Source organism: Halichoerus grypus, chromosome 1 (assembly GCF_964656455.1).
Source record: "Halichoerus grypus chromosome 1, mHalGry1.hap1.1, whole genome shotgun sequence".
Classification (NCBI taxonomy): Eukaryota; Metazoa; Chordata; class Mammalia; order Carnivora; family Phocidae; genus Halichoerus; species Halichoerus grypus.
Window position 1 is genome coordinate 158,582,523 of NC_135712.1, and position 17,399 is coordinate 158,599,921.

At 57.7% G+C, this 17,399-nt stretch overlaps 1 protein-coding gene across 2 annotated transcripts; it reads right to left on the minus strand.

Annotated features, from left to right (window-relative positions):
* Positions 1-2,720: 2,720 nt before the first annotated feature.
* KLF15 (KLF transcription factor 15) lies at positions 2,721-17,347 on the minus strand. 2 transcript variants are annotated; one of them, XM_036077833.2, is made up of 3 exons: positions 17,120-17,347; positions 11,668-12,768; positions 2,721-3,962 (listed from the first exon to the last, which is right to left on the minus strand). In XM_036077833.2, exons 2-3 carry the CDS (start codon positions 12,741-12,743, stop codon positions 3,794-3,796), a joined length of 1,245 nt encoding a protein of 414 aa, XP_035933726.1. In that variant the 5' UTR covers positions 12,744-12,768; positions 17,120-17,347; the 3' UTR covers positions 2,721-3,793. The 2 variants fall into 2 exon arrangements, with proteins under 2 accessions (XP_035933726.1, XP_035933727.1); XM_036077834.2 differs by lacking the exon at positions 17,120-17,347 and adding an exon at positions 13,826-13,985.
* Between the last annotated feature and the right edge of the window lie 52 nt (positions 17,348-17,399).

Below are 17,399 nucleotides of genomic sequence, written 5' to 3' on the forward strand. Positions count from 1 at the left end.
TGCTCCCTGAACTTACTCCATCTTCGCAGTGTGTGTCCCCCGAAGCCCATGCTCCCCTGTATTCTCCCGTAGTGGAACCCCCGTGTTTTAGCTGTGCGCACAACCTCTCAGATCAAGACCACATTTTCCAGCTTTCCTTCTGCTGGATGAGGCCATGTGACTAGGTTCTGGCCAAGGAGACACTAGGGGACTGAACTGTGTAAATCCCAGCCCGTGCCTCCACAGGGAGAGGGAACATGCAGCCCCTTGCCTGCTTTCTGTGGGCTCATCTGATACCCTGCAAGCCATCTTGGACCAGACTCTAGGGTGTGGAGGGCAACAGGAGAAAAGGAGCCTGGCTGTCCCATGCCAGAGCCACCTATCAGCTGAGGCTGCTTACTTCCAGATTGTTCCAACAGAGAAAAATAAATTTCTACCTGTGTAAGGCACGGTATTTGGGGGTCTCTTTGTTATAGCGACCTAACCCATACTCTGCCTGGTACAGTGCTCAATAACTGGTGCTTTCTTCCCCTCTGTGTGCCTTGGGGAAGGGGTACTGTGCAGGGCAGGGTCCCAGGCTAGATTTCTGCTCTGCAACCATCCAGATTCCTCTCTATTGCAAACAATTGGGGGCACACTGGCCGGCTCCATCTGCTTTCTTGGCTCATGGGCCAAGACAAACACTACTCTTCCAGTCACAGAAGTCACAAAGGGTGACCAAGGTGGCGGCATGGGGGTCTCTCAGAGGCAAGAGACAAGCCAGGTGCCTCCACAGAGCTCTCAGCGTTCCCACGGGCCCCACCACGGTGGCGCTTGGGCAGGCGCAGGCCACAGCAGAGAACAGAGGCCCTGCATCCGCCAGCTTTTCCATCTGGCTGAGAGGAGGCCCACACCCTAGAAAGGGTCTTTGCTGTTATTCAAAGTCACACTCTCCTACCTACTGTTCACCAACCATGCTGTGACCTGGGGACGGTCATGTTGATCCTACAGGGTGAAGAAGCTGAACTCAGAAAGGTTTAACAAACTTGCCCAAAGTGAAGTGAGGCTCCAAAGACAATGGTCTTCATGCTACACTCCCTCTGCTTTGCTGTCCCTGCCAGCCCTCTCAGCTGACCCCTCCGGAAAGCAGAGACCTGGGCTGTGCTGCCCATTCAGGGCAGGTGCCAACACACACATCGGGTGGGGAGTCCAGAGCCCGGATTGAGGGTGATGGCTTAGACCCCCCCTGCACATGTGGCCAGCCTCACCATGGCCAGGACAGGTTAGCCAGAGGACTGCAGGCTAGGTGCAGTGGGCTTCGGGGGACACACACTGCGATGAAGTGAGCAGCGTCCTAGGTCAGTGCCTGGCATCACAGCGGCATGTGTTCACTGACTTATTCCTCCTCCAGTAAGACCATCTCAACCTCCACTCACTGTTCCTCTTATCTGGGCTCCACTGCTTATTTATGGATAAAGAAAGGCTACATTAATGCACCTGGAAATCAATGCCTCGTTTCCCCAGAGTGTGTTTGACCACAGAGGGTAGGTCTGGTCGGGGCAAAGGGCAGAGGTCACAAGGCCGAGTCCTTTCCGCAGGACCAGAGCTGGCCAGGAGGGAATACCCAATCTCCAATCACCCATGCTGTAGTGCTGGGTGCACATGAAAGCTTCATGTCTGCCAGCTCCCACTAGACAGGGAAGATGACGGTGGCAGGTGGCTCCCATCAGCAGGAACAAGGACTTCCACCTTCAGAAGTACACGACTTCATGCACATGCGTGCACACGTGCACACATCTCCCTTGATTAGACATCTCTCTGCTGGAAATCCATGGGTGCATCACCACCTGCCACCATCTCCAAGGGTGTCACTAAGAAAGACTTGCCGTGCTTGCACTGGGCTCCTGGGGAAAGGGTCACCTCTGGAAGGTTCTCGCCTCTCACCTCACGTGGACAGGAGACTTGGGGCAGCCTCGTCACACCAGCCACCGGGCCTAGCCTGCCCTGCCCAACTTCAGCCACCCAGTTGAGCTCCCTTGCTAGCTCACGGCCTCTCCTTGTTCTCTGGCTCCCACTGTCCCCAGCTTCCAACCCACCCAGGACAGGTGGAAGCATTCAGACTTCCACTGTGCAAGCATATGGTGGAGATCCCAAAAATCTGGGGGAGTTCAGGAGGACTTGTCTCCCTAGAACTCAGAGTAGCTCGGATGGGTAGAGGAGGCAGCCTCATTGCACGTACTGGCCTCTCCAAGGCTCCTCTCTGCCAGTCAGCTCTCAGTCCACTTACAATGTCCTGGGTAGGTGGGAATAACATGCCATTTCCTAAAGGGAGTCTCCTCGGCACACCATGCATACAGTGGGTGCTCAGTAGATGCTTGAAGGCCTGCACAGGGAGCACTGAGTGAGGGTCTCCAACAATACATCAGAGTAGCACTGATCACTGTGGGCCTGGCCTAGCCTGTGCTAGCCTCCCATAGGTGACGCCGGGATGGGGGCTGGATTTGGGTTTGTGGAGAGAGGGGAGGGAGCCCTCCAGGAAACCGCAGTGAGCAAAAACCCAGCAGCCAGCACGGAGGTGGGGTTGCTTTGAGAAGCCTGCACTGCTGCGCCTGGGGCTGAATCCCAAAGGGGTCTTCATGTCCCTCTGGGTACAAACCAAGGTCCCCCAAATGCTGCAAACACAGACACAGAGACTCAGCCCTCAGACCTCAGAATCACCTCCATTTCCTGGCAAAGCAGAGGAAAACATGAATGCCATAAAGTTATTGAGTTCTTTTTTCTTTTTATTGGCAAAGTAAATATATTTTTATGAAGGACCAAAGAAAATATACATAATTGTAACATATGTACACCAGCTTTATAGATTTTTTAATTTCAAATTTACACAAATGTTGATATGTTATTAAAAGATATTTTATGTAGATGTACCTATGTACAGCTTATTTACATACATTCATAGGATGTGAAATAAACCTGTCAAAACAAGCTAGTTCATTTGATATTAATTTCTAGACAAAATAAGGAATGCATTTCTAAATCAGGATTCGGAGGCTCTATCTAGTTCTCCTACACGCAATGCAGCCTGCTCCCCTCTCTTCCCCAAGGTGACCCTGGAGGCTGGTGTCTGGATTTGTCTGGAAACGGGATGAGGGGATGAGCCATGTTGGGTACAAATGCTCTGGGGCTAGCCTGCATCTGTCTGTCTGCCCTGCACTTTAACTCAAGCACATGCATTGCCAGGCCCCCAAAGAGGGGGCTTCTCAGCCTAATTCCACATCTGCCCAGGGGCCAGGCTCTGCACCCCTGACTGCCCTGCTCTTACCCTCTGGTAGTCAGGCTGAGCGGGAGATCTTGGACAAAGCCACCCTCACACCACAGTGCAGCCCTGGACTTCTGGCCTACTTCCTTCTTCCCAGCATGGCTCCCTCTGGGAACTGACATTTCAAAACTGCACATTACTTCTTCTGAGCAAAAAAGTGCCAGCCTTGGCCCAGGCAGGGAGCCCAGTGGGAGAAGGTCCAGGCTCCCAGGCCGCTGCAGCACAGGCCGGCCCACGGGAAGGCACGATGGCACGAAGGCGGGAAGGCCGGCCTGCAGCCTGCAGCCCGGGTGCTAGGGGCCCAGCCCCCAGGGGCGCGGGTGTGGCTCTAGGTCTTCCTAGGAAAGGCAGCGGGCTGGGGGCTCTGGGTTCCCGCCTCCCAGGCAAGCCCCCGTCTTCCTGCACTTCCCGGGCTTCAGAAAGTGGGTTGGCAACATTGTCACGTCCCTCTGAAGAGGCAAATAAATTATTGCTACAAAATAACGGGGCGGGGGAGGGGCGGGGGCTGGCGGGCGCTCAGTTCACTGCGCGCACCGAGCGGCTGCTCCGGGGAAAGCGGTGCACCTTGATGTGCTTGGAGAGGTGGTCGCTCCGCGCGAACTTCTTCTCGCACACAGGACACTGGTAGGGCTTCACGCCCGAGTGCGAGCGCCGGTGCCGCGACAGCTCGTCCGAGCGGGAGAACCTGCGGGACACGCACCGGCCGCGGTCAGCGAGGCCCGCCCCGCCAGGCGCCCACCCAGAACGCAGCCGGCAGGTGCAGGGCTCTACCCAGCCGGGCAGGCGCGGCAGGCACGGCAGGCGCGGCCCCAACACTTCTCCGGGTCCCGAGTTACTTCTAAATCCACCGGTGAAAAGTCACTGTCCCCCGCCCCCCGCCCCCCAGGGTGGCAAGAACTGTCAGTAAAAGCCTCAGTGGTGGCACAGCGGTCCGTTCTTGGGCATCTGGGCCTGTGAGCAGTGGTAAATATTCTGATAGGCTGTCAAGCCCACCAGAGCCCAGGATTTACTCTCCACAGCATCCTCCCTCTCCCCTTCCAGTGGTGAGTTGCAGGATCACCCTGGCCCCGACTGCCGCTAGCTGCACCCCATGCTGCCCCCTAGGCAGAACTTGGGGTTCTAGGAAGGTCCAAAGGAGGAAGCCCCTCCTGAGGGGAAAGCGAAGCCTGGGAGAGCTATCTCTTCCCCAGCACTGCAGGGAGCCCCTGGCTCCTCTCCCTTGTCTTCATTTCAGCTGAGGCAGGGTCTTCAGAATTGAGCCCCCCCCCCCCCACTCCTGGTCACTACTTTCCTGAAGGCTGGGTCCCCTACGCTGTCACCAGACAAAACCACACCACTGCAAGGTACTTCTGAAACTTTAAATGGTTCACCTGCCACCTCCCTCCTTTGGCCTCAGCCTGCCTGGAAGCAAGCGCTCCCACAGCCCAGAGGCCACTGAGAGTGAGCAGCTGCTAAGGGGAGAGGTAAGGGTCCCAGCTGGGCCACAGGGCTCAGACCGCTGCCACTGACTTCAGGGATTTGAAGTTCCCCCTACCCCATGACCCTCATCCTGACAATGAGATCCCACTCCCCACACATACATACTGTCCTCCACCGTGCTCTACCTTGGTCCATTGACCCATCCTTGGTCCGTCTTGCCATAGGACATTTGCACATACCGTTCCCTCCATCTGAAATGCTCTTCCCTCCCCTCTTCTTGCTCCCTCCCCCCATCCCTTAGAGCTCAGCTCAAATGTCACTTCCTCAAGAAAGCCTTCCAGGACTGCATCCCATTCTAGGCTCCTGCGACACAAAATGCACCTCACTTTCTTGGCCCCACCACTGCTGTAATTTTAAATTCGTTTTCAACTTCTGATGAATGTCAGTCTGTGCCATTAGACCATCAGCACCATGAGGAAAGACATGTGTCTCATTCCCTGTGATCCATCCCACAAGCAGCCCAGGGCCTGGCGTATGGCAGGTGGCCAATAAGTGCATTTACATGAAAGCATGGATACAGCAAGCACCCACGGGAGGATGTAGGGCTGTCACAGGGAATTCTTCTCAAGTCTCATCACCTGCACACACAAACACGTGTGCACACCACACAACGCACACGTACACACCCCTATATACATGCCACACATGTGCACGTCACAAACATGGGTGCACTGCACACGTGTCCACTCTACATGTGTGCGCACACATGCATGTACACGGTCACAGCACATGAGGGTGCACATGCACATACATGAACACATGTGTGCACACACACACACACAGGTCCAGCAGCCCCTCCCTGAACCTGTGGCCACACAGCAAGAGGTAGGTTAGCTGGAACAGCTGTCCCCAAACCAGCCAATGGGTAGCCTACCTCTCACCTGACCCTGTGGGTGGAGGCCTTCCTTAATCCCACAGCCTGCCAAGGACTAGAAGGAACATGCCCTGGGGAAGGCGCAGCTGGGGAGTAGGAAGGCCTGAGCACCAGATAGGGAGCCTGCCCAGAAGCACAGAGGACAGGCAGCTCAGCCTGGCTCAGCTACTCCGGGGCCCAGGGCCTTGTCCTGATAGCACAGCCAGGTTTCTGCACTCGGAGGCTGGCACCCCACATCATCCCCCAGAGCACCAATCGAGGCTGGCACAGAGCAACGCTCTCAGCATATGTCTGAAATAATGGAAGCCGGACTGGCCCACTTGCCAGATGAGGAAATTGAGGCTCCGAGTGATGAGGGCCTGATCCAGCATCCCCACACGGCAGAGCAAAGGTCCTGGCGCAGCGCCCTGCCGTACCCTGCCTCCCCCCCGCCCACCCCGGTGACTGCAGAGCGCCTGGTCTCCTCCACATTGCCGGGTTAGGTGGTGTGTGTCACTGGAGCCCTGAGCCAGTGAGGAAGTGGCATCAATGCACCCTGGAGGTCAGAGCTCCAACCCCGCTCCCAGGCCAGAGCCACCTGCCCCCAGCAGGAGTTGAACATACAGCTTCTGAACAGGTGGGCCTGCCCAGGACAGGGGCAAGCAGGAAGCCACAGAAACAACGCCACCAGCAATAGCCTTCGGTGAGCCCTTTCTGGGCACCAGGATCAGTCCCAGAGAACTGACAATACCACAGCAAGGGCTCAACAAGGACAAGGGGCTTTCCAGGTCACACAGCCAGCAGAATGGTTGGATCCTTTCAGGTCCCCACCCCACCAGGAGCCCTGCGTGATCCTGAGCAAGCTTGGGAACCCTCTCGGGCCTGTATCCTCACTCATGCAGTGAAGACCTTGGGATTTTCGTCCACCTTCTGGGACTTGTCTCAGAGGCCAAAGGAGTTGACACAAAGACCACAGTGGCCCTCTCACCATGGGGACACTGAGGGAGAGCCAGGCCTGAGAACAAGTTGTCCCAACCTGCAAGCCTCTTCCCTGCTGCCTCAGGATCCTGTGACCTGAGGGGTCCATCCCTGGGAATTGAGCCCTCAGAAGATCCCTATCTCACACCCTCACACACATTGTCCCAGACAGCAGCCACTGGAGGAGCCTAAAGGCCACACAGTGGGAATGAGGCCACGTGGCTAAGATTCAGGCCTTGCAGGCAGTGAGCTCTGCCACTTGGTGACCTGGGCAAGTCACCAAGCTCTCTGAGGCTCAGTTTCCCCACCTGGAGACAGGGAACTGACAGCTCTGCCTCACAGGACTGTGAGGATTGTAAAAGGCACTGAGTGTTTATAACAGTGCTCAGCACATGGCAATCATTCAATGACTGTGAGCTCTGATTACCTGCAAGGAGCTCAGTGCAGCAATGTCCAGGGGCACATGGGACAGCACCATGACTCCTGCTGCTGAGGTGCAGGAGAGGAAGGCAGCCAACACGACAGCCCCACAACTGGCACACACCGCACCTTTGTGCAAAGCGTCCCTTCCATCAGCCAGAAAGCCATTACTGTAAATAGTCAGGTCTCAAGGACTGCAATGGGAATCGTGCTCCCTAGAGTAGTGGTACAGTGCATAACCCGCCCAACACCACTTGGGAGCTCTGCCAAGTGCAGGGAAGAAGTTAGAGAATGCCTCCTTGAACAGGACCAGCAGTGACACAGGGGCCAAGAGAGCAGGCCAGGAGCGGACCACTGGGTCTGAATCCTGTCCCTGCCCCATCCTGGCCCTGGGGCCTCAGGCCTGCAACCACCCTTCTCTGGGCCTCCAGATCCACTGGGAATGACCACAGTACCTGCCACACAGGGCTGCTAAAAGTTACTAGTATTCCTATTAGCTGTGGAAGGAGGGTATTCTTTCTGGATGGAACAGCTTGGCCATTCCGGAACAGGACGTTCTGCTGCCGTGAACAAAGGGGGCCTGTGTCCGAGAGTGTAGCAAGGAAACTTCTAGGAAGGCAGGCAAACAGCCACTTCCCAGACAGTTAGATCAGGATAGGAAAAGTCTGGTTTGAGCCCCATCAAGGATGCCAGAACCACGTCCCAAGAGAGGAGGGGACAAGGAATATTGGGTTCAGGACCAAAAGCAGAAGGAAGTGGGGGCTGGTTACCTGGCAAATGATGCCCGGGGTGGGGGGGGGGGGAGGACACCATTCATTTCACAGAGGGGCACAGGACACAGTGCCAGGGCCGGAACCAACCCAGCAGGATAAAGAGCAAACTGTTCACTGGGGCCACCAGGAAGAGAGGCAGCCTTGGGCATGGGAAGCTCCCCATATGAGAAGGCAGGCAAGTATGCCGGGGTGCTGCCTGAAGAGCAGCTGCAGGTGGAGATCCTATTTCCCACCACTTGCACAGGCCACCTGCCACGGGAGGTTTGCCCTGGGGGCTAGAGAGAGGTCCTGAGTCTGGGTGGAGGAGGTCGGGGCGGGGGCAAACAGCCTGGGCTGAACTCCTGACCTGCTACTCACTAGCTGTGTGACCAAGAAGAACTTACTTAACTGTTCTGTGCCTCAAATTCCTCCTCTGTAAATGGGGACAGCATACTGATGCCTACCTTGTAGACTTGTTTGGGGCATTAAATGAGCTGCTTTGGAACATTCAGAGCACGCATCAGGACCTACTGTTATTGCCGTGGTTGTGGTTGGCTCTTTTCCCCTAGCCCAGAAGCATGACACCTGAAAGAGCTGCTGGCCTCATGGGGGAGAGAGGACACCCAGCCATTATGGTACCCAGGCACACAGGGAGAGAAGATGAGGGAAAGGCCAGCCGAGTAGCTACAGGTGTCGAGTTTCCAGGGGGGAAAGGTATGCCCACCAGACTGCTGGTGGGTCAGTGTGGCGCTGAGGCACCTGCCCGAGGGCACACCCAGAGCCATGCCCACTAGCTCCATCCCTGTGGGCTCTCTGGGAAATGCACACTGGTGCCTCTGTGTCACAGAGTTGTTGTAAGGACTCAACGAGCTTATCTATGTGACATGTGTAGAACAAAGCAGGGGCCATCGCAAGACCAACTACCATTGCCATCAGGAGGAAAGTGGTGGAGACAGAGGGTGCAGAGAGGGCACAGAGAGGGTGGGGGCCTGAGTGGGAGCCTACATTGTGGAAGGGAGGTTGGCAAGCAGATCGTACCAGAATGAGAAGTTTGGATAGGAATCTAAGTGTGCCAAAGCACATGAAAAGGTCAGAATAGCCTCATAAGGTAGTGAGTTCCTCATGGCAGGAAGTACACAAGCAAGGGTAGGGATTTGTGGAAGGTTAGAGCAGTGCCCAGCACAGAGTAAGTGGTTAGAAAATATGGCGCCTGTCATCATCACTACTACTGCTGTCCTGTCCAGACCAAGCTGCCCCAAAGCCGGTCTGTCTTCCCGCCCAACTACTGCAAGGGCTCCCTCCACATACAAGGGACATGCACATCTGTACACAACTCCAGGGGCTCAGGATTTCTGAAGGCCAACCAGGGACTCTTGCATTCTCAGAGAAATAGCTCTCCCAAAAGGCAGGCACCTTCAGCTCCCTGTGCCTCCATCACCTGTAACCCCCCAAAGGCCAGACCCTATTCCAGGAGAACACTGGGAGAAGCTGGGGAGGCCCTCTGAAGGCCTAGGAGTGGCTGGAGGCAGGGATGGCTCCACGATCAGCTCCACAGGGACCTCGCCATGCCAGGCACACACCAGCCTGCCCCTGCAAGAGGGTCCTGGGCAAGAAGACCAGTTCCAAGGCCCACACAGTGGCAAAGCTGAATCCCCTCCACAAATCCCACCCCCACTTGCTTGCATACCTCCTACCATGGGGAACTCACCACCTCCAGAGGCTACTGTGTTGGGGCTGAGATCTGCCTCCCTAAGATGCATTCTGGGCTGAGCGTTCCATCTGCTCTCTGGGACAGCCCAGAAGGCAGGTCCCCTCCTCCTGGGGGGAATGGGACAAGTGGGCAGCCTTACCAAGGACCACACCCTTCCTCCCCGTGGCCCTACCCAGACTCATCCTGACCGGAGGGGCCACTCGCCAAGAGTCAGCAGTGGCCAGGGGACAGTGCCCAGGAAGGTGAGCCCATCATGAGTTGAGCTAGTGCTCTGTCCAGCCAGATGCTCAACCCCTCCACAGCCCTGTCCCCCACCAAGAGGAAAATGCATCCAAGAAGAGTCCCTGTGAGTCTGGGGTACCTCCAAAATGGCACCCTTCTCAGACTCTGCCCTTGTATGAGTAACAGTACCACCAATGAGAAGGGGGTGGTGCTGAGTGCCCCTCCGCTCCTGACCCTGGTACGGAGCAGGCCCTCCACTTCACAGATGAGGAAACTGAGGCTTGGCCAGGGGGGACCTCCCCGAGGGCACACAGCAAGTTGGAGGCTGACCTAGGCTGAGGCTCCCCGCCATTGTTGCCAGCTATCACCCAGCCAGGGTGTCACAATGCCCCTCCCTTCTACAGTTGAGCGCCTGCCTCTATGGCCCCAGGGTCTCAGCTTCTCTTCCCACACCCAAGCTCTGACCACCCACACCGCATACCCACCACCGCGCTGGGCCTCACAAGTGTCCCCACAGGTGCACCGGTCACCCCAAGGCCCACTCAGCAGACTGTGGCGGGAGGCCCAGAGAGGGATGTGACGTTAACACTGTGCCCACTCTTGCAGAAGCCACGTGGGCCTGTCTGACAGGTGCCTTTGGGGGGCAGCAGCTGGGTGAGACCCTTCCTCGGGAAGGGCCTCCATAACCCCAGAGCTGTTTGGGAAAAGTGCCTTCCTTGGCCAGCCCAGCCCTCCATGGAAAGAGGCTGCAGCATCGCATCGGGTATCGGCGCGCTCTCAGAGGAGTCTGCTCCAGAAAACAGAAGCTGCCGACTGCTCCCCATCGGTCACGCCCACACAGATGCACACACGCGGACGAGGTACCCAAACACGTGGGGTTATGCCAACCGCCAAGACGCACACTAAGAAAGCAAGACATGTACCCACGTGCACACGCACAGCTGCACGCCCACTGTGAGGTCTGCACACAGATGAGCACGCCACGTGGCTCTCACACTCACAAAGCAGCGGCCGCGCAGCACAGCCTGGGAACGTGGGGAGCACAGGCCACCCTCCCAGGGGGGCCGCGTTCCTCCAGGGTCGGCATCCTAAAGACTGGGGAGAGCCCAGCCGTGGTACCCCCGAGCACGGGAGCTCCTGGCTGCCTGCATTTCAGGAAAAGGTGCACAAGCCCACCTGGGGGCCCATCCAGCTCTGCCACCCGCTGGCTGCGTGGCCCTGAGCAAGACCCCTGTCCTTTGAGAGCTGGTTTCCCCTGCTGAACCCCACGGAGTGGAGTCTGGAAGGACTCCTCCACCTTTACTTCAGCACGCCCCGCCTGGTCCTCCCCTCTTGGTTGTCCTTTGAAGTTCCCCAAATACACCTTCAAGTACCCCCAGGGGCGCAAGGACCAGGCCCAGTCCACGAGTCCGTGAACATCTACAAGCGAAGCTGGTCCCTCTGGCGGAAACAGCGGCGTTTCCAGAATGTGACTTCTCTGACACAGGACCCTCTGGGCTCGAATCCCATTTACAACGTGGTGTGGCCTTGGGCAAGTTACCTAGCCGATCTGAGCCTGTTCCCGCAGCTGAAAGGTGGTAGTCAGGGTAGTACTCACCCTTAGGGGTGCTGTGAGGCACAGAGGGGGCCGTGTGCACATGGCCACAGCCCCTCTGATACACAGCCCTCACTCCACCTTTCTAAAATAGCCGCCCTTGTTACTAAGAGAGCCCTTCTGCCATGGCCCAGCTCCTCACCGTCAGCATGAGCCGCAGCAAGCCTTACCTGGTCATTATGAAACCGGAGACCAGTTGGTTTCAGGCTTTAGTGATCACTAGGGACAAGGAAAGCTCTGGGCAGCCATGCCAGCTCAGACCCCACTCCCCCCTTCCTAATCAGCCTTATCTCATGGTGAGCCAGGCCTTGACCGCACACCCAGGGGAACAGAGACGAGCCAGTCATGCTCAGCACCCGGCCCGTCACCTGTCATACTGACCTCCAGCCGCAGCCCGGCCAGGTGCAGGCAAAGGGCTTCTCGCCTGTGTGCCGGCGCAAGTGGGCCTTGAGGTGGCTGCTTTTGGTGTACATCTTGCTGCAGCCGGGGAAAGTACATTTGTGCATTTTGATGAGTTCTGCTGCAGGATTCTTGGGGAACTTCTGGCCCATGAGTAGGCCGGTGGGGCCAGGCCCCAGGGGTCCCGACCCAACGGGCTTGGCAGCGATGGGCACAGGAGCGATACGCACGAACTTGGAGGACAGGTTCACATTGGAGGAGGGCACCACCTGGGGCACAAGTGCAAAGGTCTGACCCTGGATATTGACCAGAAGCTGGGCCACCTTGACACTTTCTGGGGCCTGCCCAGGGGAGGCAGGCTCCGTGCCTGATTCCTGCTTCACCTGCACAGGCTGGATCTGCAGCAGCACGGGGATGGGGCCATCAGATGTGGGCCCCCCACCTGGGCTCTGGCTGCCACCCACACTGGCACTGCTCAGAGGGGGGGTGCAGCGCTCTCTCCCACCGGACCCAGGATGGAGGTGGCTCCTGTGGGGCCCTGCTGAGAACTGGCCACAGGCCTCCGAGTCCTTGCTGTTGCTCTCTGGGGCTTCCTTGACCCCCAGCTCCATGTTCTCCTCTAGAAACTCTTCAATCTCCTCCAGGGTGGGCTGGAAGGGCCTTGGGACATCATCGGGGTCGCCCACAGGAAATTCGGAGAAGCAGAAATGCTCTCCCTTCCCAGGTGCCGGTGCCCTCCGCCAGGCCCCCCAGGCCATGGGACCACTGCTGGCCCCGATGCCACCGCCACCACCACTGCCCAGCGTGGCCTGGGACAGCAGGAAGTCCAAGATGCTGTCCTGGCCTTCAGCACCCGGGCCACCACCATAGCAGGAGCAGACGGCCTGTGAGTCTGGGCTGGCACAGGAGCAGAGACTGGAGGCGTCGCTGTCATCCTCCGAGAGGGGCGAGGGCAGCCTGTGGTATGCCCGCCCACCGGCCAGCCTGCCGCCCAGATAGCCAACTGGGCATTTCAGCGACGAGAAGGTCTCGTCCACTGGCATCAAGTGGTCCACCATGCTGGCCTGGCCGTGCCGTTGGCGGCTGCAGAGAGGAACAAAGGAGGCCTGATCAGGAGGATGGCATGCTCACCTGCCACCTCGTAGACCTGTGCCTCCACCCCGCTGCCCACCCACAGTCTCCCACTGCCAAATGCCTGGATCCTGTCTCCATCCCATCCCGTGGGAGAACTCTGTCTGCAAGAGTGTTTTCCAAAATTGCACCACCTATTTGCAAAAGAGCGCTCTCCAAGCCCATTGCACAATCCAGGGTACTTTTGGTTTCAAACAGGTTTTCCAGAACAATTCGGGAAAGAACACCCATGTATCTGTGAATGATTGAGCGTGGGTGCATGTGAGCAAGAAAGGACGTAAGGAGGCTCTCTGTACCCTGAAACGGCCAAGGTTGGGGAACCCCGTCCAGCTAACTGGAGTGGCTGCATTGCTGAGGACACCTGACCTCAGCTTCATTCTTGTTGAGTCACTGGAAGGGGGTAGGAGAATGGCCATTTGCCCTCTGACCCCTGTGGTTGTTAGAGCCTGGGTAGGGTTGCCAGACTGAGCAAATAAAACTATAGGCCACCCAATTAAATTTGATTTTCAGGTTTTAAAAAACAAGCAACTTGTAACATAAGTATATCCCAAATATTAAATGTGCCATGCTCATATTAAAAAATTATTTTATCAGATATTGAACCTTAACTTGGCAGTCAATAGTTTAATCAGGCAAGTCTAATTTGTGGCAAAAAAAAAAAGAAATAGATTAGAGACCGCATATGCCCCTGTCCTCACAGGCTGTTTCCCCATCTGAAGTGGGGCAGCTCATCCACCCTCCCGTTCTCAGACCCCTCCAGCCTCACCTGCCTCCTCTGTGAAATGGGAAAGGCAGAGACAGAACAAAATGCTCTCAACTGTACCCAGACACTTTACTGAGGCTTTACCACTGGGTGGACAGGACCCTGCTGCACGGTGATAACTCACGAGCGCAAAAGTGGACCCAGGTCCCAGAGCACCTGCACGGCCACTACCCCCTTCTGACTTCATAGCCACCTAGTGGGATGGGAGATAAGATGCCCTTGGCCTATACCCCATGGAGCACTCACCACCTCAGGAAGGCCCAGCTAACTCCCGTCTCCCCACTAGACCATGAACTCCATGAGGGCAGGCTAGGCTGCTGGGTCTCCACTGTGTTCCCAGCTTCTGGCGTGGCAGCTGGTGCCCAGGAGGGGCTCAGAGAATATCAACAGAGAAGAGAGGGGACATCTGCGTCCTCTGAAGGCCATGCGAGGTCTGGTGTTCAAGGAAAGTCAACAGTGTACGGCTGTAATGGGGCCACCTCTGTGGACCTTTGTCCCCACCCAGTGACCAGTGAGGTTCGGGAAAAGGGAACATTCTATATCTGAAACCAGAGATTCTCTGCTTCCTGTCACCACTCTGCACCCACCCCTATGCTCTGTCTCGAGGACTACTCCTGGAACTGGCACACAGCACTATCCAACAGTCAACAAGCCAACAAGCCTGGCCAGGGACAGAGACCTCTCAGGGCCAGCTAGGATCATCATCAGCTGTGCACTCCCCAAATCTCAGTTTCCCCACCTGTTCCAGGCCCCAATGACCTCAGTTCCCCCCTTATCCAGGAAGCTTCACGGAGCTCCAGGAAATTAAGGCAAGGTAGATGCCCTTGGCAAGTCTGCGCCCCAGGGCAGTTTTACCAGGAGGACATTTGGCTCTTTGATTATAAATACTCATCTGAGGATTTAAAACTGGGAGTTTCAAAATATACACTAGTCACCAAATCAGGTGCTGAGAAGGAATGAAAGTGCCAGATAATGGGAAGGGCAACGAGCCCACACTGCCCTAGGCCCCACCACCACTCCTTTCACCCACCCTCTGAGCAGGAAGCTCTGCAACTTAGATGGGCAGCCTCAGGCAGGTGGCAACCTCTCTGTGTCTGTGTCTTGGTCTGTTGGGTGGGGTTGCTGCCAGTGGTACCTAGTTGCCAGGTTGCTGAAAGAGTTCAATGAGCTAACACAAGTTGAACACTTACTACAGGGGCTGGCACACGCAGGCGTTGGTCAGTACCAGCCATTAGGATTAACCTCCAAATAGGTGAACACATGGTCTTTCTGTCCCTCCGCTGTGATCCTAAGGAATCAGGGGGCTCCAACCTTCCTGGAACCTAGGAACAGGCCTTCACTGGTGGTAAGAGGCAGATCAGGCCATGTTCTTGCCCACTTAAAACTCTCCCCTGAAATGTGATCACCAACTAAATATTACATGATAATAAAGAATTAGTTAATATTTTTAAGTGTCATGATGGTATTATAGTTGATAACTGAGATATTCACAGATGAAATGGTATAAAAAGAAAGAGCAGGGGAAATAAGAAAGTATAGTAGGGTAGGGTAGGAGAAATGTGACCCCCTCTTCTCCCAGAAGCCATGCATCTGGGCCTTGCCCATCTCTCCCAGACCTCACCTCCACCTGCTCCACTCCACACTGGCTGTGCCCTCTCTGTGGGTCCCACTTCCCCCAGTGCTCCCAGTGGGAGTGCCTTATTTAGATCTCAGCTCTGAGGTCACTGCCGGAGGGTGGGGGGGGGGGCCTCTCCGGGCCACCCTCTGTCAAATCATCCCACATTGTATTCTTCCAGCAGTTGCTACCAGGGGAAAACTATCTTGGTTATGTGTTTGTGTACTTTATTTTCTGTCTACCTCCCTACCAAAATACAAGCTGTTCTGACTATCCAGTCCACTACTATCCCAGAGTCTAAAATAGGACCTGGCAGAATTTGCTGGTTGAGTGAGTGAGAGGTTCTTGGGGAAGTCAGGCAGGCAGTAGGGGTGTGGGGATTCCACCAGGAATAGAATGGCCAGGGTCAGGCAGAAGAGTTTTAATGCAGGGCTGAGCAGCCTGGGCTGGACACTCAGGCACTGAGAGCAGAGGAGGGGCTCTGGGGCTACCCCAGGCGCTGACGATAGAAAAAGGGCCCTGCCAGGGCTGGAGGGAGCCGGCTGGGGCCCTAAAACACAGCAGTACAAGGCATAGCCAGAAGCACAGCCTGCGTGCAGGGGGAGGGGACACACTGTTCCGGGCAACGTCCCCGGCCTACAGCCGGACTCCGCCCCCTCCCCCCCCCCCCCCCCCCCCCCCCCGGCCGGGCCAGGCCTGCTGTTTATCCTCCCGGGGACACAGCGGCTGCAGGAACAACATGTAATTGATAACAAGCCCAGCGCCGGCCAAGGGCTTGCCATTGGGTCAGCGTGCAAATCACGGGGGTGGCGGGTGGGGGCCGCCCTTCAAAATAAAAGTCTCCGCTCCCTGCGCCATCCGCAGGCCCCAAAGTCGCAGAGGCCAGGCGTCCTCCCACCTGTAGGACGGCGGGGGCTCCCAGGAGCCACCTAGTCCTTGGGGGAAAGGTGATTTGAGGGACTAATGCATTTGGGGATTTTTGTCAGCTCCCCAGGGACTGGGCGAGAAAACATCCTCTCTGTGTCCTGGGTGGGAGGGGGGGGTCTTTTGGAAATAGCACAGTGGGGAGAAAAGAGGGAACCCGACAGACGGCCATGGTGGGTGGGAGTGGCCTCTCTATTCCCCGCCACCCCCTAGCCACCGTTCTGCTCTTGTTCAGTGGAAAGAACCAGGGGACTCTGCGTGGGTAGTAGAGAGTACTAGACATGTGAACAGTGCGGGTGTGCGCGAAGGGGTGTGAGTTCATGTCGTGTGATTGTGCGTTTGCGGGGCGTGGTGCGCGGCAGCAGTGTGGCTGTGCCGGAGGGTGTCCCCGACATACTGGCGCGTGGAGCTGGTGTGGGTGCCTGCGCGGGTGTGGGAAGGTGCGTGGGAAAGGAAGACATGGGGGACCCGCTCAGACCCCTCGGTAGAGCCCTGGAGCGCTGCCCGCTGGGCACCATGCCCTCGGCCTGCGCCCCCCTCCCCCAGGGGCCAAGGCTGCGGTGACCGACAGTAACCCCACCGCCACAGGCCACTCCGTCCCCCCATCCCCGGCCCCCGACCGGCCGGCGTGTCCGCCTGTCCGCTCCTCTCGCCAGGCCCGGCCGGGTGCCCGCCATATGGGAGGGCCAGCCCGCAAGGCGCGCAGGACTCGCGGGGCCAGGCGCCGAGGCGGCGGCCCGGACCTGCCCGGGGAAAGTGCCTGTGAGCAACTGGGGGTCACTCTCCCACGGGCTTGTCTGATCCCTGGCCCCGCTCGGGGGCTCACCTCGCTCCTCCGACATTTCCTCGGACACTCGCGCAGAGCTTGGGACAGCGGCGGGGGCACCCAGCCACACGACCAACCAGTCAGCGCCCCGCTGCCCCACTCGTGTCCCAACCAGCCCCCTGGGCTCCTGGAGCCGCGTCCACGCGGCCGTCCGGCCTCCCCAAGCCTCTCCCACCTGAACTTGGCGCACGCCCGGCTAGCGGCCAGGCCCCGGCGGTCCTGAGGCCCCGGGGGCTGGGCTGGGGGCGACGGCCTGGCTCCCGGTCCGGCGGCGGCCGCGGGCCCAGCCGCGGGTCCTGCTTTGGTTCGCTCACCCGCTGGCCCGCGGGTCGCTGCGGCGGAGCACTCGCCCGCCGCCGCTAGCTCTGCGCTCACTCCCCGCGGCTCACGTGACGCCGCGGGCGCCGCGAAGGCTCGCAGGAGGCTCGGCCCCGGGCGCGCGCCCCATTGGCCCG

Coding starts and splice junctions, on each gene's coding strand:
- KLF15 (XM_036077833.2), bottom strand. CDS start 12,743: ATGGTGGACCACTTGATGCCAGTGGACGAGACCTTCTCGTCGCTGAAA. Junction 3,963..11,667: donor TGGCCGGGCTGCGGCTGGAG/GTCAGTATGACA, acceptor CGTGTCCCGCAG/GTTCTCCCGCTCGGACGAGC.